Below are 25,412 nucleotides of genomic sequence, written 5' to 3'. Positions count from 1 at the left end.
AGCTGGCCCGAGTTTTATGTATTTGACCTTGGTGGTGAGAAGTATTGTAAAGGTTATCAACATGGAAGGGGAAGACCAGCCCATATTGTTTCCCCTGTGTGCTATTACACCTACAGTCTCAAGCAAACACTTGCTTTAACAAGCAATTAACTGTGTTAATGAAGGCTACATTTCACTGCTAATTGATTTCCATTTTATGTGAATGTCAATTGCAGGATTGTTGCTTTTGCCATTTGAATGGGAGTCTGTTTAGCTGTAACTAACTCACAGATAGGTGATAGATTTTTCTTCTTGTTTGGTGGGATGTTTGGTTCAGTACCCTCTGGAAGATGTACAGGAGTTAGTAAATAGTAGGATGCAGAACAGCACAGTGAAGTTGGTTTGTCTTGACTCCCATAAAAAATGTTTTGCATATATTAAAAGACAGTGGACACAATTAAATGTCCTCTGTTAACACGGAGAATTAGTCGCTACCTGAAATGTTAAAAAGCTTATAGTACTAAAAAAGTTTTTGTCCTGCTCCTAAACATAAAGTTGGAGAATGTGACTCCAAATTTTGATTTTATTTTTACCAGGACTTTTTTGTTCAGTTTAGTTGTTTGTTTGATTTTAGATAAATATTTACATGTATTTATTAAAGGTTTTTATAGGATGATATATGAGAAAGATTTTTTGTTTTAAATTAAGATTTGACAACAGGCATACATTTGGAATTTTGTCATTTTTTTTTATTGGTAAACAGATAGACTTAATGTCAAACATTATCACAAAAAAGATGTATTACTCATATCAAACGTGTGAAAGTTTTCTTTAAAGGTATACCTTACTTGCGCTAATGACCATTTGTAAATCAGCTATTCATGCCATGTTACCTTGAATTTGTGAACTGTTTTTGTCACATGCCTCCGTGAAAAATTGATTTGATTGATTCATTCTTTGATTGGGGGGCCACCTTTAACGACAGTGAAACTATATCAAAACGTGTTTACAAACTCTCACATACATGTAACATGCAGTATAATCCAAGTCTTATTTATCCAGTCATATACTCAACACTTTACAAACACCTGCTTTTTCACCAAAAAACCTTAGCGTTGGAGTCTGGCTTTCAGTTCAGTTTTAAATAGTAAGGTTTTATTGAAAATGCATGTGTTTGGGAAGTTCTGAGGGTATGAATTTATAAATGAGGGTGTGAGAGTTTGTAAACTGACGTTTTGTTATAGTTTTACTATTGTTTAACGTGGTCCCCAATCAGTAAATCAATATGTTCGCAGTTTTCTGTAGAAATACAAAGTTTCCTTCTCAAATTCAAGAAAACACAGCATGACTTACAGATTTAAAAATTGTCATTTTGTGTGTGAAGTATTCCTTTCAGCACTGGAGGTGGATTTCAGTGGGTATTGTAAATTCCAGGAAGCTTTACTGTGTGATTGCTAGACAAATCTGTGTGTGTTTGTGTGTGTGCAGACGAGCAGATGTACCGCTGTGAAGACTGTGATGAGCTGTTCTCCTCAACACTTGAGCTGCGGCGGCACCAGAAATATTCGTGCTCCAGTACCGGCTCTATCTTTGAAACACTGAGAGAGGACTTCAAACAGGAACGCGAGGACAGCGACGAGCCCGTCCACGAGTGTAAAGACTGTGAGAAGATCTTCCCAAATGAGTACAGGTACGCAGACACACAGTAACAATTTCCACCACACTCTAGCACTCACCAGAATATACACATTCAACACACATAGTCCATTATGACTTGTATGATTCATTGATTTCACTGATGGCCTTGTGCTCTCCTTATCAAGTCTGGGCCAACACATGATAGTCCATACAGAGGAGAGGGAGTACAAGTGTGACCAGTGCCCCAAAGCCTTCAACTGGAAGTCCAACCTCATCCGTCACCAGATGTCACATGACAGTGGCAAGCGCTTTGAGTGTGAAAACTGTGATAAGGTACAGCATACCCGGCACGTAAGTTGTGCACAGGACACACAGGCTTTTATCTACTTCAGATATTCTGATGGTCTTGTTATTTTGGCGTAATTCGTAATGCTACTGGACATAGACTTGGTCATTCTGAATGAACAGCATTTTTTTGTTTTGTTAATCATGGCATACACTGTATTTTTATATACTTATTTCAAATTTCAGGTATTCACAGATCCCAGCAACCTTCAGCGCCATATCCGCTCCCAGCACGTGGGGGCACGCGCTCACACGTGTCCTGAGTGTGGCAAAACTTTTGCCACCTCGTCAGGCCTCAAGCAGCATAAGCACATCCACAGCAGTGTCAAACCCTTTATCTGTAAGTGAGAGCTTTGGAAGTTAATGACTGCCTCATTCTTAACACTCCATTTATTTGATCCCTTTTTCCCTTCTACCTCATCCCCCTGTCGTCTCTTACTCCTCCATTTACACCAACTTTTTGATCCAGTTTACATCATCTGAGCCAAGAGTCCAGGGATCATATTTTTATTGTTAGTAGTTTGATTGTGTTATTATTTGATTCTATAATTATTTTTCTATAAATAATAGATTTGACCTCTTAAGTTTTTACCAACAAAATTTGACATATCGTATAGTTTAGATTCATTTAGAATATTAGACCTATTTTTGCTCTTTTTAATTTAAATAAAAGTATATGCATTTTTTATATCTTTTTTTTTGCATGCTAAGTTAATAGTTGGCAGTAAAACACATACTTTGTACAACTAGATACAGCAGCTCAGGAACAATTCGGCAGGTTCTATTGCAAAATGAGTGTTTGGTTTTATCCACAGGAAACAGTCTTTTTCTTTTTTCTGGAATTATTTCATCAGCAGTTTTCATTCAGATGTACATATTGCTGTTGATGTGGTATACAAAGTTAGAGACAGTGTTAAAATGGGTTTAACCAGGCCCTGATGGGCTGCGTCTTTTTGCTCCCCCAGGCGAGGTGTGCCACAAATCCTACACCCAGTTCTCCAACCTCTGCCGCCACAAGCGTATGCATGCTGACTGCCGCACCCAGATCAAGTGTAAGGACTGCGGACAGTTGTTCAGCACTACCTCCTCCCTCAACAAGCATCGCCGCTTCTGTGAGGGCAAAAACCATTACGGCTCTCCAGCAGGGATGTTCAATCCTGGTATCCCCATGAGCTCCAGCCCTATCATTGCCAAGGCCAAGTCCCACCATCCCCACCTCCCTGGTCTAAACCAGTCAGGTTTAGGCTTTACTGACTACTTTCCCTCCCGACCTCACCCTCACGCTGGCTTGCCCTTCTCACCGGGACCTCACAGCTTCCCATCCCTCCCTCACGGTTTCCCAGGTATCTTCTCACCATCACTGTATCCACGACCACCTTTATTGCCGGCTAGTCCATTGCTAAAGAGCCCACTGGGCAGCAGTAGTCAGGAAGTGAAACTGCCTCGGAGTCCCCTAGATGCCCCTCCACTGTCCCTGGTTAGCTCCACAAACAGCAATGGTGGTAACAATTTCGGTCCACTGGAAGATAAAGAAAAAGAGAACAAACTAGATTTGTCTTCTGGAGAAGCCAAGCCAAAATCTAAGATGGCAGACATGTCTGACGGTAGTGACCTTGAAGACGTTAATACCACGAGTGGGACAGATTTGGACACCACTACTGGTACTGCTTCAGGTGATGGTTCTGACCTGGAGAGCGATGGAGAGAGTGAACGTGAGCGAAGTGGTAAAAGAAGAAAGCCGTCTGGGGCTGTATCAAGTCAAGAAGGCCACCAGTTAGAAGACACGAACAGTGCGTTGATATCAGCCGTGTCTAGTTCGGGGAACTTCTCTAGTGATCGTCCCTTTTTCTCTTCTGCATCATCGCAGCACTCCTTCTTCCCTCCGCCTGATGAGCAAGCCCTCCCGCCCACCCACACAAATGCCAATGCAGCCACAACAGATTCCATCAAAGCCATTGCCTCTATTGCTGAGAAATATTTTGGTCCAGGTTTCATTGGTCTTCATCAGGATAAGAAGATGGGTCCATTGCCCTACCATTCCATGTTTCCTATCCAGTTTCTGCCCAACTTTCACAACTCCCTCTTTCCCTTTAGCCCTGATCGAGGTGCCCTCAACAATAGCATGTTCTTCAAGGCAGAGCCCAAGTCACCTCGTGAGCAGCTGCACAAGATGGTGTCTGGTGCCCCAGGAGCTCCTGCTTCCACAGGGGAGTCACCATTTGATCTCACCACAAAACCCAAGGAGACCAAGTTAGCTCCTCCCACCCCAACAAACCCCTCAAACCCCAACAGTAGTACCGGGAGCAGTAGTGGACCTTTAGCAATATCTAGCAGTGAAGAACAGCCATTGGACCTCAGCATTGGCGGCCGGAGCCGAGGTGGTCATAATGGTGTGGCAGCTGAGCCGCAAACTAGAAAGAACCACATCTTTGGAGTCGGAAAGGGGGTCTCCATCAAGGACGAAACTCCACCTGGGTTTCCACACCCCCATTCCCAGTCGCTGCACCAATCCTCCATCGCCCAGCACCAGCAGCCCCAGGCACAGCCACACCAGCCACCACCCCTGCACTACGCCAAGCCCTCAGCATTCTTCATGGACCCCATATACAGGTATTTCAGCCCCAATTAGACCAGTAACTGCTATATCACACATTGAAAAAGGTAGAAGATGGTGTTAAGTGTGTGTTTGTAGATGAACTCTGACCTTGGTACGTAACCCTCTGCCTTGCTGTTGGTCCAGCAGGGTGGAGAAGAGGAAGCTACTTGATCCCGTAGGAGCTCTGAAGGAAAAATTCCTCAGGCCGTCACCACCACTCTTCCATCCGCAGGTAGAGCACACACGCACAGACACATTTCAAATCTAGGAAGGCACTTGGTCTAATCTGTGGTAGAAACAGCAAATGGTACATGCACTTTGAACAAAAACTACAGCGAGGGAATACGAAACAGGGGAATTGACCTCCAGGTATTGCATACAGGCTGATTATTCCCAGATGCAATCGACTATTATTTTCAAACCATGTATTATGTGAAAATACCTCACTCCTGCCTCCCACGCTGCTGCAACCTGAATTGACAGGGCCCTATGCACCATCATTCCACAGTGTTGATGTTATTTTCTCAAGGGTTCTGTATGATTTCTTCCTTTGTTTACTGAGTGGCGCCTGTGTACCTCGTCACTTCTACCTTTTTTCAGAAGACACAGTCTGTTATCGCAGCTCCTTTGATAATCAGTCACATTGTTCGACTGTCCCCAGACCCTCCCTACCTCTACAAATCTTGATTACAAGGAATGATAGTATTAATAAAAGAGAGAATAATAACCGTTTGAATTGTAACAAACTGCCTCTCTTGGCCATGCTAATCTTAGTTGTGGCATTGTTTCATGTACTGGGAGCCCACAGGCCAGCTAATAACTCAAGCCCCTCCAAGTTTTTTTTCTCTGTGGCTGGCTGGCTGGCTAGATAATAGCACCGTGTCCATCAAGGACATCCTGTGTTTGTCTCCAGGAGAATGGGGGGCTCTCGTTGGGGAAACGGTTTAATCTGACCTGGAAATCTGTGTCCTCTATCAACTGTGACTTTGCAAAACACTCATTTGGTGCACGGCCAGACAGATAAATCTACCCATGAAAATGCATTTTTCATATATGACATTACATGTATGCTTTTACAAATGAGAGGTAACAGTAACTAACATGGATTTTTTTCTGTAAGTTACACACACATACAAAAAAATATCCGCACCTCCTCGCAATTACATTCACCTCGTACTCATGACATTGTATTATTCCTAATTGGATGATGAGGCATCATCTCATAATTTATCAATATCCCCATGATGAGAAGTTTTCAAAGGCTCCCATGTTAAAAGTTCTCATATCAGAGTGTCTCAGCTGTGATCCTCCCAGTGATCCAAACACAATGCCACCTCTAATTCAGTCTTATGACGGAATCACCCCACTCCCCCCTCCACCCGTTCTCAGACTGCGAATAAACACATCGAGACGGAGTGTCTGTCCCTGTCTGTCCCGTCCCGTATTCACTAAAAAAAGGAAGGATGTAAGCTGTTTTTGGCAAATAAACTCCTACATAACTGCCCCCCTTTGTTCTAGGGGAGGGGAAGTGGCTATCAGTTGGGGGTATCTCAGACTATATTGTACAGCTCCAATCGGGACTCTTGAATGCCTCATTTAGCCAATTTGCCGGCCTGCAACAGTAGCTTCGGCAGAAGAAGGTAAGAGGTAGAGAACAAAGCACTGAAGCTGGAGGTGAGGGTGTATGGAGGGGGGGGACACTGGAGGAATGGTACTTGAGCATTTGTGAATGTGTTATAGGTCACGGAGGTGACTCGCTTTTAGCACAAACAACAAGGCTAACCTCTGATATACTGCTTCCTCACAGCTTCCGCTCTCTGTCTCTTTCCCTCGCTCCCTATTTTTTCTGACATTGTGTCTTTGTTTCCAATGCTTCCTTTGCTCTTTTAACACACACACACACACACACACACTCACACTCACACGTATATTTATATATGCAGAACTGCTGGAATGAGCATGTCACTGCTTTCTATTTTCTCTTTTCTTTTATTAAAATAATGTTTTGTTATATTTGGGGAAACTGTCACATTATTCTGAGAGACGCACATGAGACAAATGATCTGTGGAAAAAAATCATGTCCCTCCTTACGCCTCTTCCTCCTGCTTCCCACTGTCACACTAGGCTGTGCTGATCAGATATGAATCAAGATTGTGTTAGTGCCTGTTTCTCATTTCAAATGTTTTCAGAAATATATTTTAGAATTTAGAATTTTTAAATTTTGCAACAGCCGGAGTTTTGTACCTACCACCTGTATCAGGGTGAGTTGGGGTATCTGGTGCCTTGCTTGGGGGCACCTTGGTGGTGCCCAGGAGGTGAACTGGCACCTCTCCAGCTACCAGTCCACGCTCTATAATTGGTCCTGATGGGGACCTGAACCAGTCCCTGTGGACTGAGCTACTGCCGCTGCTACGGATTCAACTATATCCAACATGGCAGCAACATGGCATTCTCATTTAACAGCTAAACAGTACACTAAAATATGTTTTTGTCAGGAGAGAAATAGGCAATTCAGTAACAGAATCTTGATTCATATTTGATCAACGCTGCCTGGTTTAACAGTTTGACCGCAGTTCACGAGCAGTGATTGACATGATTGACAGCTGTGACAGAGACTCCTCAACTCTGATTGGTTGTTTTCACCCATGTGCGGTAGGGCCATTACAGCCATTACAAAGCAGTAGGGTAGGCATACATTCATACATTATTTATATTATTTGCTGCATGAATATAGTGACAGTTTCAGTATTTAAATATTTTAAATATAAAAGTTATCAACCACAACTTTAATACACAAGTAATACCACAATCTGATTGAATGAGTGTGATTAACTTCAGAAAATAAAAACAAAATCTCTTGACTCTCATCGAAATCTTTGATCTTATCTGTTCCCATTTTTTGTTTTCTACTGTCTCCTCAGATGTCAGCCATGGAGAACATGACAGAGAAGCTGGAGAGCTTTGGCGCTCTAAAACTGGACACTCCGCCCAATTCACTGCAACACTCAGCTCATCCACTGTTCAACTTCCGCTCACCACCACCTTCCCTCTCAGACGCCATCCTCCGCAAGGGCAAGGAGCGTTACGCCTGCAGGTAAGTGCCCTGGGATGCTATGCATTTTTTTCCAGTGTTGATCATAGGTTTACATACATGAAACTGCATTATGTTACACTACTTTAACATCCTTTTGCCTGCCTTTCTGCCCATTTTCCACTCCAGGTACTGTGGGAAAATCTTCCCTCGTTCAGCAAACCTCACCAGACACTTGCGGACACACACAGGGGAACAACCCTACAGGTATTGCATTTTAGCTCAGTCGAGTCTTAAATCTTTCTGAAAGGCTCTTTGCGATCACAGATTCACTCACTGATATATTTTACTTTTGTCTGCTTGTCTTGCTGCTCTTCTCCACACTGGACATCCCTGTGCTTGGCACTGTCTTTATTCTGCTTTTGCTTGGCTTAATCAATTTCTGGCCTAATTTTACTTGCAATTATCCCAATGTGTTTTGCACACTGTGGTATAAATGTTTTATTTTGGGGATAAAGAGGGCTCTGGGATCAGATTTGAAATTGCTACCATGCATCCTTGGCAAAGATTTGCTAAAAACCAAAAGAAAATCAATAATGAAAACTGGATTTAGAAAATACCAGTGGCAACGCAACTACTATGTAGTTTGAATGATTATGATTTTATCCCCCACATTCACATCCCTCTGTACTCCTTTTGCAGGTGTAAATACTGTGACCGCTCATTCAGCATCTCATCAAATCTTCAACGCCATGTTCGCAACATCCATAACAAGGAGAAACCCTTCAAGTGTCACCTGTGCAACCGCTGCTTTGGTCAGCAAACCAACCTCGACCGCCATCTCAAGAAGCACGAGCATGAGAACATTCCTGGTTAGTTTGCAACATCCATGACTCAGTTTTCTCTGAAAAAAGTGAGGCTGTGAGAACTGAAATGTGGTTATTAAACAGGGACTTGGTATTTTGTATTATGTTAATGGACTGAAAAATGAATGGCTCACATTACTCTTTTGGAAAATTTTAAATATTCACCTCAGTAAATGTTTAGCTTGGTGCCGCGAATGATTTAAAGTGGGAAAACTACTTAATTAAAGAATTCACACTTGCTTTTCCTATTACGTTGCCAAAAACAGCCTTTTTATGTCCAGCGTGAAAGTGTGCCACTGAATATGGATGGAACAGAAACTTTTTAACAGAGTGATTGCGTATTTAAGCATTTACATCCAAGTGATCCATGCTACACAATTGTGCTGACATTTCGAAATTTGAAATGACACCCTAATAAAACTAGGCAATACACTTGGTTTCCACCTTATGCAACTTATTATTACCCAGTGGAACTGTAAACTGCTGTGACATCACCACCATACAAACTCACTTTTTCAAATACCATGGGATGCCATTGTTTGACCTGAGTATGTTAATAAGAGGCAATTCATACTCAAGTTCTCCTTGTGGCAGAGTGCCCAGATGTTTTGTTTCCTGATGAAAAGACTGAATCCTAATTCTGAGTCAAATTAACTTAAGCAATAAACTAAAAATATTCCATGTAAATTTCAAAGATACAGCCATAAAAAAATGCCCAAACTTAAACACAAACATGTGTATTCTTATATTTAGTAAATTACACAATCCTTTCCCATTGAATACCACTGTAATTCATCCAAGATCAATGTTATAAAATCTGTAAGAAAGAGAACAGAAAGGTAAAATATTTTTGTAAACCTATCAATGAGTGAGGCTCAAGTTTGATTACACATACACAAGTCGAACTTGTCTTATATCAAGAACAAACAGGTTTATGGGCTGCCCCTGCTGTTTGTTAAGACGCTGAACATGAACTTCAGTGTTCACTGTTCAAATCCAGCTGCGGACCTTTGTTGCATCTCTCTCTTCCTTGTTTGCTGTCGCCTTTCAATATCGCTATCTAATAGAGGCAATCAAAAAAACAGACACACTAAATCAAAGTGTCTGAAATTAGCAAAAAAAAAAAAAAACAAGCACCAATTTGCAATAGCTGCGGCCCTGTGCACGCATGCATCCCCCCCAGTTGCCAAAACCCATTTTAAGCACTTGGCATGAACACAACACACACCTTCACACACTCACACACTTGACCTCCATAGCAAATTTCAGCCTGATGGGGCAAAAACTGTGGTTGCCAAGGGGGGGAGCAATTTTTGACGACTGACCAAGCAACCAGCTGACCAACCAACCATCAGAAGGAGCAAAACAGCTGCAGCCAAAAAGTGCATTTCCTCAGTTAACCGTGATAAAGTATGTAACTGTGGTCTTCCCCTTTTACTGTTCAGAAGAAGGTTCTGTAAAGACACACAGGAAACTGGAAGAACACAAATGACATAAAAGCATTCCTGTCGAAATGTAATAGGGCCTGTCTTTTTTGTCACCGTATCTTCTATAAAATTCCATTAACATTATCCTGTTTGTCAAAGTATGTTCCACCCATTTTCACAGAATTTAACCAAAAAATGCACAATCTCAGCTTTTTTGATGCGATATTAAAATGTGAAAAATGTCCTTCAACTCATCTGTTATGTTTGTCTGATGGTCATTAAACTGATCATGCTTGTGTGTTTGGTTGTGTGTGTGTGTGTGTGTGTGTGTGTGTGTGGCTGGTGTGCATGTCCATGTGTGTTGATGCATTTGGATGTGTATGTCTGCGCGCTTTCCCCAACAGTGAGCCAACAGTCCGGGATGCTTTCCAACCTAGGAACCACCATCTCCTCCCCAAACTCCGAGCCAGACAATCATGCACTTTTAGATGAGAAGGAGGACTCGTACTTCTCAGAAATCCGCAACTTCATTTCCAACAGTGAGATGAACCAGGCCTCCAGCTCCACGGATAAGAGGTAACTTGCTCGCACGGACCACATTTGTATTAAGATTTTTGCAAAGACCTTCAATGATTACATTTGATCCGTGAGGCTAACCCTCTACTCCTCGTGCCAAGCTCTGACTCTTACCCCAACTTCATCTTAAACCTAACGGCAAATCTAACTCTCAAGCAAAAAGAACTGGTGAAATGTCCACACTTTGAAGACATTTTTGATATTGCTCCCCTTATCAGAGCATGACAGGTATGGCAAAGTAGGGACAAATAAATTTTGTTAAACTCAAAGCAACAGTGTGCTCATAGTTTCATAGCTCCTTCCCTCTCCCTTCACACAGTATCATACATGTTAGCACTTGGTGCACAGTGCCCTCTGCTGGCCTATATTTATACAGCAACAATCACCATCATGAGCTGTGTCCTGATTTCATACTGGATCCACTAACAGCTAGGATAAACAGTTTATCTAACTGCAACTTTTAAAAAGCCTCTGCTAATTTAATTCAACAAAAATGAAACAAGCAAAGCTCTGACTGCAGCTGCTTTGACACATCCACATTTTGTTTTTATATTTGCCACTGTAAGTTGCCTCTAATGGTCTTTTGAGCAGTGCGTTGTGGCACAAAGGTGTAGCACACAAACATTTAACATTATTATAAACATTGCATTTTAGTAAATATGATAGTTTTTTTCTTAATGCTCAGAATTGTTTGTTGTAGGGATTTAAGACTCAGCTCAATCCATGTAGCCATCTCAACCATAAAAGTTTCTCCAGTTTAATGTATGTCAGCCATGTCTAAAGTTGAACTAGAGTTGTCCTTGTGAAGAACGGCAATTCATGCCTGCTGTTGTGGGTAAATTACTCTGCTTACCATTAACTCTGGCAGGATTGATCACCCTGTCTGTTTTTTCTGCACTCTAAAAACCAAAACTCGTAAAATGATGAAAATGGTTGGTTTGTTTTTAAACCAAACAGCTGCTCGGACCAGTGGATGAAGAGGTCAGCTCCCCGCTTTAAAGTCCTGAAATGCTTTCAGTGTTAGTAGCTCAGCTGGAGGGAAGCTTCAGAGGTTTCAGGCAAGAAGAGGGTATTGGAAAAGAAAAGGAGGTTGAAATGTTTTTTCTCTTTCAGTCAGTGGTTTGCCTCTTTCCTTGACTCTACACACTCTTCGTCTCGCGCTCATTCTCAATGTGAATTCCTTTCTGGTAGTCTCACTTTCTGTCTGTCTTTTCCTCCATCATCCCCCCCTCCCTCTTGTCAACACACATTATGGCCAGCGGACCCAGTGGCAATTTAGCCCCTCTGCCATCTGGGATCAATACTGAGTCTCATCCACAACAAGCTGGCCTGACATCTTAATATCTGTAATTCAGACTAAGTATTATGCTTTCTGCCCTCCCTCCAGACAGCCCGCTGTTTATTCTCCCTCTGAGTGACTGAAGTCAAACGCTGAACACAAACACACGTTCATGGATGACTATCTGTAATCGTTCCTAACCGCCCTTGCAACATAGTTTCTCCCCTCTTAGAACTCCTTTTTCAGCATCATAGCCAGTCAAAATAGAAGTCTCTGGTAGCTTTTGTTTTCACATGAAAACTTGTTTCCAAGCTCGGGACGTCGGAGATGCTGAGGCAGCACTGCTGCTCTGAGGGTGGGAAATTTCAAACAAACAAGTTAGGGGGTTTAGATGAACACAGATATTTCCAGCACTGCAGTGTTGAAGGACTAAGGGGTATCTGTCTCCTCGGGACTGGAAGCCAGGTCATAATTAAGGCTGGAACAAGGACCCAGGCCATGGCTTGAGCTCTATGGTTTGGATAAAGCTGCAGTTGGAGCTGGTTCCTTGTCTGGGACTGGGCTACAATAGCTGGCAGTTTGGACCCTGAGGGGGACTCAGGTTGAGGCATTTATCTAGGAGATCCACTGATGACGGAGCTCTTCCCCCATCCACCCGCTATATCCATACCCCCGGCCCGCTAACACAAACACCCAACTGACGTGTTTAGACTAAATGACAAAACCCAGGGCCCCCAATGTCAGAGCTACGCTTCTTTCTCCGTACACAGGCATGGACTTTTTCCCCGCCAACCAGCTCTGCAATTTGATTATGGTGATATTTAATCTAGATTGAAAGAGGAGAACCCCCCCAACAAAGTCCCCCTACCCGCATTTACCCACCCACTGTGTGTGACCCAATCCTGTCCCTGCGCACCCCTTCCCAAAGGTAATCCTGTCTGAGTTGATAAATGTCCACTGTGTGGCAAAAAATGGAAGGGGTAAATTTGCCGTCCCAGAGGAAATGATATCATGAGCCATGACATCGTGGTCTGGGGGTGATGTGGGGGGCGGGGTAGGGGTGCTGGCTGGAAAATGTACAGATGGCAGGTCATAATGGTGGTGTGCTGATAGCCTGTTTGCAGATCAGCCATCGTCTTCCTTCAGTCACACAAAGTATGTTCCACCATTACAGGGTGTAGAGGAGCCAGTCTGAGGCGGGCCATCTTCTGCTCAGTTTCTGAGGAGCTGGACAATTAATCATGTGTGGGCCGGTTTGAAAAGCACTCCGGGCAGACTGTCAGCAATCGTGTTGTTTGTGTGGACACTGGAGTCAGACTGTGCATGCCGTCAACAGATTATTTATGTTTCTAACTGTGCTTCTGATGAGTCATGTCTTCTGATGGTCAGGAAATGGTAACAGCCGGAGAGCTACACTAAAACAAGTCATTTTCACCTTTTAGTCATTGTTGGTACGAAATAAAAAGTGCGCTCAGTGATTTAAATTTGCAAATAAGGTTTGATAGAAAATTTATTTTGAAAAATGGCTGGCTGGGCAGATTGCTCACACTCATATCCACTTTTTCTGGAGGCTAAGAGAGCTAGCTAAAAGTTGCTTTAAGAGCCAGAAACAACTTGAAGCAGTTTATGGGTTTTGCCTTTAACAATTTTAGAAACTTTTTTGTAATGTTTATAACAGTGTTTGAGATTTTTTTTTTTCCCCACAAAGAACATGCAGCGCCACAGACCGCATTAAATGTCACAAGAGCTCTAAGTCCCTGTCTACACATATACAGATATATTTTGAAAATTTACATTACATTACATTTTCAAAACTCCTACTGGGGATCTCATCCCTGTTAATCCCTTCCAATATAAGGACAAAGGAGGAGCTCACTGATACGTGTGATGCTCTGGACATGAGAAAATTTCCCCTTTACTCCTTGGAGACAACAATCCCACTCTGGAATTTGTCCAACAATCCTCTGGCCTTATCCAAAACCATATTTTCTGGCAGACTTAAAATCATGTACACCAAGGTGGACCAACTAACACTGGGCACAGCAGATGCCTCTGTTTATTGGTGACGTGGTGCAGCAATACTAAGTATGAGGTGCGTAGTAGTCATTAAACCAAGCACTGCTAACAAAACATAAACAAACGGTTAGTCCGCCATTGTTGTCAAGTTTTCTGACGCTCTCTTATGACACAAAACAACAATGGACATGTGCGCCACACAGTCTGTTTTACATGTCCACACAGATACCAAGTAACCAGAGTTATAAAAATCTGCTCCCTTTGCCAAATATCTCTGTTTTAGTGACCTAAAATTCTGTTTGTGTGTGGACGAGAGGCCAAAACACAAACAAAATTTTCTGCTTTCAAAAATATGTGTATATGTGTAGACAGGGCTTAAATGGCTGTTACTTATCCTGAAATGTCCCTCATGCAGGAGGAAAAAGGCAATCGTTTCAGAAACAGTTGCCAACATCACTAACACTTCCTGTCTACTTTGACCTTCGATCCCTCTGCAGATCAGACCAGGCTGAAGAGGAACGCCCACCCAGTCACAGTTTGTCCAACTCCAAGCTAGGGCTCCAGGGGCTGGAGGAGGAAGAAGAGGAAGTGGAGGGCGACGATGAGGAGGAGGAGGAAGGCAGCCTGACGGAGAAGTCTCACGACGAGGCGCCAGAGTCTCCGTCTCCCGTCACAACAGGAGTGTATGAGGAGGACGAGGAGGAGGAGGAGACGGAGACAGCTCCTTTAGCTATGAGCTATGAACACACTCGCAGGTATTCATTTTGTTAACTGTGCAAAAGAACATGCAAGTTTACAATCTACACCTATCAACCGTGCAAATGTTCACTTTGTGTTCTGTCTATTAAACTTTACAACAGAAACTGCACATTTACCTTCTTTCATTGTGATTAAGGACAATATAAAACACTACAGACAGGAGTAAAACATGGATTGAATGTCCCTTCACAAATAGAAAACTAAAAACAAAAGACTGTTTCAGCTTCAGCTCCTACTCTTCTCTCCTTTTCCTTCTCCCAATATATTCCCCTACTTGTCTTTACCTTTTATTAATCGTACCTCTCCTTTTCCCTTCTCTTCGTGTTTTCTTTCACCTTAACTTTCCTCTTTCGTTTTCTTTTCCCCCTTCATTGCATTAACTCTCCATCTATCCCTTCCCTGCGTCTATCTTTCCATCTGTTAACCCACCCATCCATCAACCGACCCATCCATACTGCCCTGTTTCTGCCAATCATCCATCCCTCGGTGCAGGTGTATAGAGGAGGAGGGCTCTCTCTTGGACCTGGAGGGTCTGCCCAGCTTTCCCAAGAGCCTGGAGGGGTTACGTAAAGCAGCCAGTGAAGAGCAACCCTTTGATGTTAAAGACATATTTAATACTTCATTAGAGTCGGAGGCACTGAAAGAGACATTGTACAGGCAGGCTAAAACCCAGGTATGTGACTGGCTTTTGGAAGACCACTAGAATGAGGGAGGGGACAGGAAAGACATGTTGCTCTGATAAGACAGGAGGAAAGACAAAATGCGTCCTGTGGAAACAGAAATAAGAGATGAGATGGATCCTTGAATATTTTCAGATGTTTGAGAAAAGAAAAGTGAATAGTTTATTTAACACTGGCTGAAACTGTACCGAGTAAGTGCCTCTTGTCCTGCTCTCTCACATCTTTTCTTCCGACTTAACCGACTAACATATTACCTGTAAACTGCTCTTATCTTCTCTTTGACCTTCAGTCTCAGAACAGTCTAATAAAACGTAATTTCAAGGTATAGTGTCAAGAAAATTTTTACGGTACAATATGTCATAGTACAGTGTGTCATGAAAAAATAAAATAAAAAATGTAATGGTATAGTATGTCGTAAAAAAAATCTTTAAAATGTCATAGTATCGTGTGTTATGAAAAAAATCATAAAAAAGTTAGGGTATAGTATGTCAAAAGAAATAATGAAAAATGTTATAGTATAGTATGTCATAAAAATATCATTAAAAATGTTATAGTATAGTAGTAGTAGTGTGCCATAAAGAAAAACAACATCAATCAAAAATCATTGTTTAGTATGGGATAAAAAATGTCATAGTATGTTATGTCATAAAATAGCAGAAAATAGTAAATAATTTAGTATGTCGTTTAAAAAATCATAACAAACATCATTGTATAGTATGTCATAAAAATATCATAAGAAATGCTATAGTATAATCTGCCAATAAAGATGTCATAAAAATGTATGGTGTTGTATGTCATAAATTTATTAATTTTTTATAGTGTAGTTGTTATAGAAAATTTAATACACAATGTCATAGTATAGTACGATAGCCATTAAAAATTACTTAAAATGAGTTTTTGAAAATACTGAGTTTCCTCTAGTTTAAAGTAAACTGTCTTCTCCCACAGGCTTATGCAATGATGCTGTCTCTTTCGGAGAACAACCCTTTGCACGCGCCCTCCCAGAACTCTCTGGACGCTTGGCTGAGCATGGGAGGTGGACCGTCTGAGACGAGCAGCTTTCACCCGCTCAACCACATCTAGATGAGAGAGAGAGGAAGTGGGAGGAAGAGTAGGAGGAACATTAGTTTCCCAAATGGATAGAAACGAGACTGAGTTGACATGAGTAGTAAAAAAAAACCTGGAGGCCGGAGAAGAATTCAGTGTCACATACATTCAAGATAGAAAGGATACGTTTGTGAGGATGTGTGTGTGTGTGTGTGTGTGTGTGTGTGTGTGTGTGTGTGTGTGTGTGTGAGAGAGAGAGTGAGAGAGAGGGAGGAGGGAGAGATTGTCCCTAGGTGAGGCGTCTCGCAAGACTCTGTCAAAAAGAAAGCACTGCTAAGCTCCTGTTGATGTGAAGGACATGATGAATGCTTCTCAACAGCATTAAAACTCTGCATTACGCTGATCCTCCCCAAGTCCACAAGGCTCACTCCAGCACCACAGAGACCCTATGTAAGGCTCTCATGAAGACACTTAATGACTAGTACGTCTCTAAAGTCTGTGTACACCGCCTACTACAAGCACTGCAGCATCAGCACTGCATTAGCACTGCATGTCCACAAGCTGGTGCTGTTTCACCAGGAACATAGTGGGCGCGTGCACTATTGTCTCCAGGTTTCCCCCACCCAATCAAAGGCGACTCATTTACTGATCTTGTTTCAGTTGTAACTGCAGAATCAACAATAGCACCACACTAAATGTTACTTGAGAAAATGGCGGTTCCTGTAGACTGTTGATTTTTGAATGATTCAATGGAGAATGATGTTCAATGTTCAAATGTGCACAGCAACTGGTGATTTCGATGAGCTATCTGGGACACTAGCCATTGTAATTGGTTACCCAATTTGATCATGCTGAAAATGAATTTAAATCATACTCAAAAAAAAAAAAAAAAAAAAAAAAAAATGAGGAAAGTCTTTCTCTGCTTGTTTATTTCATCGTCATGTGTTAATTTTATTTACTTTCTCTCCTCTTAGATACCACAGTATTGTTTTGTTGTAGGCACCACAGTGCTAAATTGTTAATATAATTATTTTAGAGAAGGACCAAAATTGTATGATATTGTCATATGATGTACAAAATAACCTAGATGTTCATAGCAAGAGTGGTATGTGCCAAATAACCCATAGAAAATGTTTTGTTCTCTGACAATCATTTCATTTCCAAGGGGCTTGCATTTACTGTCATAGTTTTTTTTTCTTATTACGCTCTTATATATTTGATTTCCGAAGTGTGTATGTATTTATTTTTGGTTGTTTTGTCATGACTGGAGGAGTGAAAATGAAGACATGTCATTTTATCCCTCTTTTCTTGATACTGAAGGAATGAACGCCCGTCAGAACGTGAGGGAGATTCTGAATCTCTGGTTTTGATGCGTCAGTGTGCCAAAATGGAAAGAACCCATGAAATTAACTGTTTTTATTTATAGTGAAAGATAGCTATAGTTAGCTTTAGATCCTATTTGGCATCATAATGTCCTTCAGTGTTTAGTTTTTTTTTTTTTTCTTGTTTCAGTTCAACCATTTTACCCAGTATGCTGAACATGTCATGTTCACATTGGTTTAGTGTTATGTGGAGGCAGACGTGGACAACTTTCACTATGACTGTCAGAAAAGGGCATTACATTGTCATATTTTTGAATCTGACTAGTTTCCACCACATCAAGCTCCCTTTCCCCTCTGTTTTCATTAGAGGCATTTCGTGTAAACAATGACTATTCCTTTTTAAATTAGTTGTCCTGTATTACATGGTCCAAAAGTCTAAAACACAGTCACGTCTGCATGAGCATCTAAATTTCGCGACATTGGAGCGATAACATCACTGGTCATGTAAGAATGAAGGCAAGGACTCATGAAAGCGAAAAAAGATAAAAAAAAAAAAGTAACCACAGTTAAAATGGACACCTGAATTGTAGTGGTTGGTCCTTCAACACATGCCAAGCAATGTTAATGCTGGACAGAGAAAACAGAAACACTTGATCATGACTTAACTTTGTATTCCTTGATCTCCTTCTGAGGTCATACTAAAAACTCATTCCATGTGGTCTACAAGGTAGCTGTGCCGTGGAGGGCATGAGTCATTTACTGTAGATAACTGTAGATAGCTGCAGGAGCAGAGGGGGTGAGCATTGTTGATCATGGTTGCCTTCGTCCTCTCTGCGTACTGGGACTCTCAGAACTAGGCCTGATGCTGTATTTTCAAACTAGTACTTAAACCATATGGGTCCAAGCCATAAATTGATCAGGCTTAGGTCTCCAGAACGTACAACACATTTTCACTTTCAATAGATGAGCAACTTGAGCTCGACATGGAGAGAAGAGAAAAATTGGAAACAGAAGCACTGTAATTTTTATTCATGACAGCAGGTGGTGGTGTGATGCTGGGACTGCTGCATCATCTCATTTTTTCTAAAGACAGAAGTCTTTTTTTTTTATATATATATATAATTCTACTGAATGAGATTTCATTCATGGTTAACACATTGTTTTCCCAAGTCGTGGTTATAAAATGTAAAGACTTGGGTTGCTAAGTTTTTAGGTTGACTGTATGTAGTAATTCATGTCATGGACTACTGTAATAAGTACGCGCTGTGTAAAGCAAAGGAATTGAAGGCATTGAAGTATTCCATTTTGCCGACTTCAGAAAGTATTCTGGCAGATGGTCGCTGAAATATGTTTCAGCATAATAGAACATGGTTGCTGTTTTCCCCCCACTGTTACAGGAGAAAGTAAAAATATACATATTGTTTCTTTTTAACTGTATAGTATTTTAAAGAATGAAAAACAATGGTGCATTTGTCTGAAGAAAAAAATCATTGAAAAATATGGGTTTAAATGGATGGTGCTTGTTTTGTTTGAATCTGAGTTGTATATCGCCTCTGTTATGTTTATTGAAAACAAACAAACAAACAAAAAAAAGATATTGTGCATGACGTGTTTAGCAGTCATAATGATGTCCATTTGTGAAATGTGTATCAAATCAAAAAATGAGAAAAAAAAGAAAAGAAAAGAAAAAAATAAATCCGTAGATGCACTTATTGTACATGTGGTTAGTTTGGTAGGTTTGACTTCAAGTTCTTGACTGCCTTACAGATGTTTGGGCAGGTGGCTCTGAAAGACGTTAGAAAAGACTTGTGGGAGAAGACATAATGAAAAACATTAAAGGATTGTAGAATAATATTGAACAATTCTGAAAATTGCAGTTCTTTTGATGCTTGTGATTATTGAAGATGTACTTTAGAGAAATTTCATTGAAAAGATATGACTCTGATGTTAATTCTGTAGAATAGCAATGTATACCAAATGTAATCTTTCCAATGCTATGAAGAATTTATACATGAAATTGATATGCAATAAAACCTGTGTGCTTTTTAAAAAACGTGACCACTGTGTATTTGTGAGCTGAAAGCTCCTGGGAATGATGAGTGAACAGAACACAAACAACTGATTTCATAGTTCATAATAAAAACATAAAAGACATCATAATATATGTCATAGAAAAATGTCAGTGTAGAAAAATACAAAAACAAGGTCATAGTGTACTGTACAATTAAAAGAGGTCACAGTATAGTAGGCCAATTATGAAGGTTATAATATGACATTCTCAAAAATCCTCAAAACCTTAAAAAAGTGTCACAGTATATCATGTCGTAAAAAAACAAAAACAAAATAATGCCATAGTATAATTTGTCATTAAAAAATAAAATCTTAAAAACTGCCATAGTATAGTACCTCATGAAAAACCAATAATAATAAATAAAAAATTAAAAAAATACCTCAAAAAATGTTGCACTATAGTATGTCATGAAAATCATAGAAAAATCATAGTATACAGTTTCATTAAAAACATGACAGTTTGAATGTAATCAAAAAAGATAAAAATGATAGTATAGTATGTCATGAAAAAACATAAATATATCATAAAAAGATATGTCATGAAAAAAAGTCATAGTATAGTATGTCATGAAAAATCATAAAAATATAGTATAGTATGTCATGAAAAAACATAAAAGTATCATAAAATGATATGTCATGAAAAAAAGTCAGTATAGTATATCATGAAAAAAATCACAAAAATATCATAGTATAGTATGTCATGAAAAAACATAAATGTATCATAAAAAGATATGTTATGAAAAAAGGCATAGTATAGTATGTCATGAAAAAGCATAAAAGTATAATAATATAATATGCCATAAAAAAAACATAAAAAATATCAAACGACAGTATGTCATGAAAAAAACAATGAAAATATCAAAGTATATTATGTCATGAAAAAAAATCATAAAATTGTCATAGCATAGTGTATTATGAAAAAACATGAAAAATGTCCTAGTATAGTATGTCATGAAAAAAATGATAAAAAAATATAATAGTATTGTATGTCATGAAAAAAATGATAGAAAATATAATAGTATAGTATGTTATGAAAAATCATAAATGTGTCATAGTATAATATGTCATGAAAAAAATGATAAAAACTATAATAGTATAGTATGTTATGAAAAAACATGAAAAAAGTCAAAGGAGACTGTGGCATGTCATGAAAAAAACAAACATTTCATAGTATAGTATGTCATGAAAAAATAAAAAAAATTGAAGTATAGTATTTCATGAAAAATCATAAAAAATGTAATAAAATAATATGTCATTAAAAAATGATAAAAAAATATAATACTGTAGTATAGTATGTAATGAAAAAAAAACATAAAAATGCCATAGTAAAGTATGTCATGAAAAAAATAATAAAAATATAATAGTATAGTATGTCAGGAAAAGTCATAAATGTGTCATAGTATAGTATGTCATGAAAAATCATTAAAACAATGTAATAGAATAGTATATCACGAAAAAATGATAAAAAATGTAAAAGTATAGTATGTCATGAAAAAATGATAAAAAAAAAAACCATATAATGGTATAGCATGTCATGAAAAAATGATAAAAATGTCATAGTATAGTATGTGGTCCACAATCATGAAAAAAAGTCATACTGAAGTATGTCGTCCAAAATCATGAAAAAAAGTCATAGTACAACATGTGGTCCAAAATCATGAAAAAAATCATAGTATAGTATGTGGTCTTTTCCTCTCCTGCACAGTTATTTGCCCTTGTATTATTAAATATGATCCTTGTTTTATCATTGTGCATATGAATAAAATAAAATTAATGAATAAATACAGCATGTGGTCCGACATCATCAAAAAAGTCATACTATAGTATGTCGTCCAAGAACATGAAAAAAAGCCATACTATACTATGATTTTTTTTTCATGACTTTGGACCACATGTTATACTATGACTTTTTTACATTATTTAGGACGACATACTATACTATGACTTTTCTTCATCATTGTGGACGACGTACTAAACTATAACTTTTTTTCATGATTTTGGGCAACATACTATACTATGACTTTTTTTCATCATTTTGGACGAGATACTATACTATGACTTTTTTTCGTGATTTTGGACGACATACTATACTATGACTTTTTTTCATCATTGTGGACGACGTACTAAACTATGACTTTTTTTCATGATTTTGGACGACATACTATACTATGACTTTTTTTCATCATTGTGGACGACGTACTAAACTATAACTTTTTTTCATGATTTTGGACGACATACTATACTATGACTTTTTTCATGATTTTGGACGACATACTATACTATGACTTTTTTTCATGATTTTGGACGACATACTATACTATGACTTTTTTTCATGATTTTGGACGACATACTATACTATGACTTTTTTTCATCATTGTGGACGACGTACTAAACTATAACTTTTTTTCATGATTTTGGACGACATACTATACTATGACTTTTTTCATGATTTTGGATGACATAGTATACTATGACTTTTTTTCATGATTTTGGACGACATACTATACTATGACTTTTTTTCATCATTGTGGACGACGTACTAAACTATGACTTTTTTTCATGATTTTGGACGACATACTATACTATGACTTTTTTTCATCATTTTGGACGAGATACTATACTATGACTTTTTTTCGTGATTTTGGACCACATGTTATACTATGACTTTTTTACATTATTTGGGACCACATACTATACTATGACTTTTCTTCATCATTGTGGACGACATACTATACTATGACTTTTTTTCATGATTTTGGATGACATACTATACTATGACTTTTTTTCATCATTTTGGACGAGATACTATACTATGATTTTTTTTCATTATTTTGGACAACATACTATACTATGACTTTTTTTCATCATTTTGGACAACATACTACACTATGATTTTTTTTTCATGATTTTGGACAACATACTATACTATGACTTTTTTCGTGATTTTGGACCACATACTATACTATGACTTTTTTTCATGATTTTGGACCACATACTATACTATGACTTTTTTCGTGATTTTGGACCACATACTATACTATGACTTTTTTTCATGATTTTGGACCACATACTATACTATGACTTTTTTCGTGATTTTGGGCCACATACTATACTATGACTTTTTTTTTATTATTTTGGACCACATACTATACTTTGACTTTTTTCATGATTTTGGATGACATAGTATACTATGACTTTTTTTCATCATTTTGGACCACTTACTATACTATGACTTTTTTTTTATTATTTTGGACGACATACTAGACTGAAAGGTTTTTCATGAAAAAAAGTCATAGCATAATGTGTGGTCCAAAAATCATAAAAAATGTCATTGTATAGTATGTGGTGCAAAATAATGAAAAAAAAAGTCATAGTATGGTATGTGCTCTAAAATCATGAAAAAAAAGTCATAGTATATAGTATGTTGTCCAAAATCATGAAAAAAAAGTCATAGTATAGTATGTGGTCGAAAATCATGAAAAAAAAGTCATAGTATAACATGTGGTCCAAAATGATGAAAAAAAGTCATAGTATAGTATGTCGTCCAAATTCATGTAAACAAGTCATACTGTAGTATGTCGTCCAAAACCATGAAAAAAAGTCATAGAATACCATGTGTTCCAAAATCATGAAAAAAATAGCCATAATATAACATGCGGTCCAAAATCATGAAAAAAAATCATAGTATAGTCTGTCGTCCAAAATCATGAAAAAAAGTCATAGTTTACTATGTCGTCCAAAATCATGAAAAAAAGTCATAGTATAGTATGTCATCCAAAATCATGAAAAAAGTCATAGTATAGCATGTCATCCAAAATCATGAAAAAAAGTCATAGTATACTATGTCATCCAAAATCATGAAAAAAAAGTCATAGTATACTATGTCGTCCAAAATAATGAAAAAAAGTCATAGTATAGTATGTCATCCAAAATCATGAAAAAAGTCATAGTATAGCATGTCATCCAAAATCATGAAAAAAAGTCATAGTATACTATGTCGTCCAAAATCATGAAAAAAAGTCATAGTTTACTATGTCGTCCAAAATCATGAAAAAAAGTCATAGTATAGTATGTCATCCAAAATCATGAAAAAAAAGTCATAGTATACTATGTCGTCCAAAATAATGAAAAAAAGTCATAGTATAGCATGTCATCCAAAATCATGAAAAAAAGTCATCGTATAGCATGTCGTCCAAAATCATGAAAAAAAGTCATCGTATAGCATGTCATCCAAAATCATGAAAAAAGTCATAGTATAGTATGTCATCCAAAATCATGAAAAAAAGTCATAGTATACTATGTCGTCCAAAATAATGAAAAAAAGTCATAGTATACTATGTCATCCAAAATCATGAAAAAAAGTCATAGTATACTATGTCGTCCAAAATAATGAAAAAAAGTCATAGTATAGCATGTCATCCAAAATCATGAAAAAAAGTCATAGTATAGTTTGTCATGAAAAATCATAAAAATGTCATAGCATAGTATGTCATAAAAAATCATAAAAATGTCATAGCATAGTATGTCATGAAAAATCATAAAAATGTCATAGCATAGTATGTCATGAAAAGTCATAAAAAAATGTCATAGTATAGTATAACAGGAATAAAATGATAAAAAATGTAAAAGTATAGCATGTCATGAAAAAATCATCAAGATATCATAGTATAGTATTTCATGAAAAAAAATAATAAAAATGTCATAGTATCGTAAGTCATGAAAAAAATAATTAAAATGTAATAGTATAGTATGTCATGAAAAAATCATAGAAATATCATTGTATAGTATGTAATGAAAAGACACAAAAATATCATAATATACTATGTCATGAAAAAACATGCAAATATCATAGCATAGCATGTCATGAAAAAAATCTTAAATGCGTCATAATATAGTCTGTAATGAAAAAAACGATAAAAATATTATAGTATATCATGACACAAATGATAAAATATAACATAGTATAGCATGTCAAGAAATAGAAAAAATGTCATAGTACAGCATGTCATGAAAAAATCATAAAAATGTCATAGCATATTAAAGTCAAGTTTAAGACCTACCTGTTCTCCCAGGTAGTCTCTCTCTCTCTCTCTCTCTCTCTCTCTCTCTCTCTCTCTCTCCCTCTGTTTCTTTTGTTGGTATGTGATTGGTTATGTCTGTGTGGGTGGGCTAGGGATGTATTACTGTGAAAACTTGATTTGTTTTTATTCACATGTTGTATGTTAAAGCACATTGAGATTTCTCTGTATCAAATGTGCTGTATGAATAAAATTTGATTTGATTTGATAGCAAAGTGTCTCATGAAAAATGTCACAAACGTGGGGTTTGAAAATTGTAGACCGCGATGCAGTTGCTCTCAACTTTATTTAACAGTTGAAGTGTTAAAAGAACGGTAAGTTATATCAACAGCTAGCTCACGCCTTGCTAACATTAGCGTTAACAGCTATGAAACTTTTTTAAAAACTTATTTTAACAAATAAATGCAAATTTTAAAAAGCAAAATGGATGTCTGTACATAAAATACTGGCATTACTTTTACTGAGAACACATTATGACTCGGGGATTGACTAGGGACTTGCCTGTCTTTGGGACTTGACAACAAGAGACTTGAGACTCCCTTGTCAATTGCAAAACAATAACTTGGTCTCACCTCTGCTGTGCATACAGCAATTTCAGTGTCTAAAGAAGGCGAGACATCTGAACATCATTAAGCCATAAGTGTTTCGGGTTGCAGGGATATATTGGTTTCAAGGCACATTTTGATATAAAAGTTAGTGATC

At 38.2% G+C, this 25,412-nt stretch overlaps 1 protein-coding gene across 8 annotated transcripts in view; it reads left to right on the top strand.

The window, feature by feature from the left end:
* Window positions 1-19,610, top strand: part of prdm16 (PR domain containing 16) — a 208,614-nt gene extending 189,004 nt beyond the window's left edge. For 3 of the 8 annotated variants that reach the window (XM_049581038.1, XM_049581036.1, XM_049581042.1), the window contains 11 exons: window positions 1,468-1,669; window positions 1,803-1,968; window positions 2,149-2,302; window positions 2,895-4,572; window positions 4,703-4,790; window positions 7,481-7,653; window positions 7,780-7,857; window positions 8,293-8,462; window positions 10,288-10,459; window positions 14,252-14,509; window positions 16,142-19,610. In XM_049581038.1, coding sequence (XP_049436995.1) covers window positions 1,468-1,669; window positions 1,803-1,968; window positions 2,149-2,302; window positions 2,895-4,572; window positions 4,703-4,790; window positions 7,481-7,653; window positions 7,780-7,857; window positions 8,293-8,462; window positions 10,288-10,459; window positions 14,252-14,509; window positions 16,142-16,154 — 3,152 coding nt within the window. In that variant the 3' untranslated portion in view covers window positions 16,155-19,610. The remainder of the gene's footprint in view (window positions 1-1,467; window positions 1,670-1,802; window positions 1,969-2,148; window positions 2,303-2,894; window positions 4,573-4,702; window positions 4,791-7,480; window positions 7,654-7,779; window positions 7,858-8,292; window positions 8,463-10,287; window positions 10,460-14,251; window positions 14,510-16,141) is intronic. The other 5 variants (XM_049581041.1, XM_049581044.1, XM_049581039.1 and 2 more) reach the window with 5 other exon arrangements.
* Window positions 19,611-25,412: the final 5,802 nt, after the last annotated feature.

This window comes from Epinephelus fuscoguttatus, linkage group LG7 (assembly GCF_011397635.1).
Source record: "Epinephelus fuscoguttatus linkage group LG7, E.fuscoguttatus.final_Chr_v1".
Classification (NCBI taxonomy): Eukaryota; Metazoa; Chordata; class Actinopteri; order Perciformes; family Serranidae; genus Epinephelus; species Epinephelus fuscoguttatus.
Note: the sequence above shows the minus strand (reverse complement) of the source record. Positions and strands in the feature narration are given on the sequence as shown.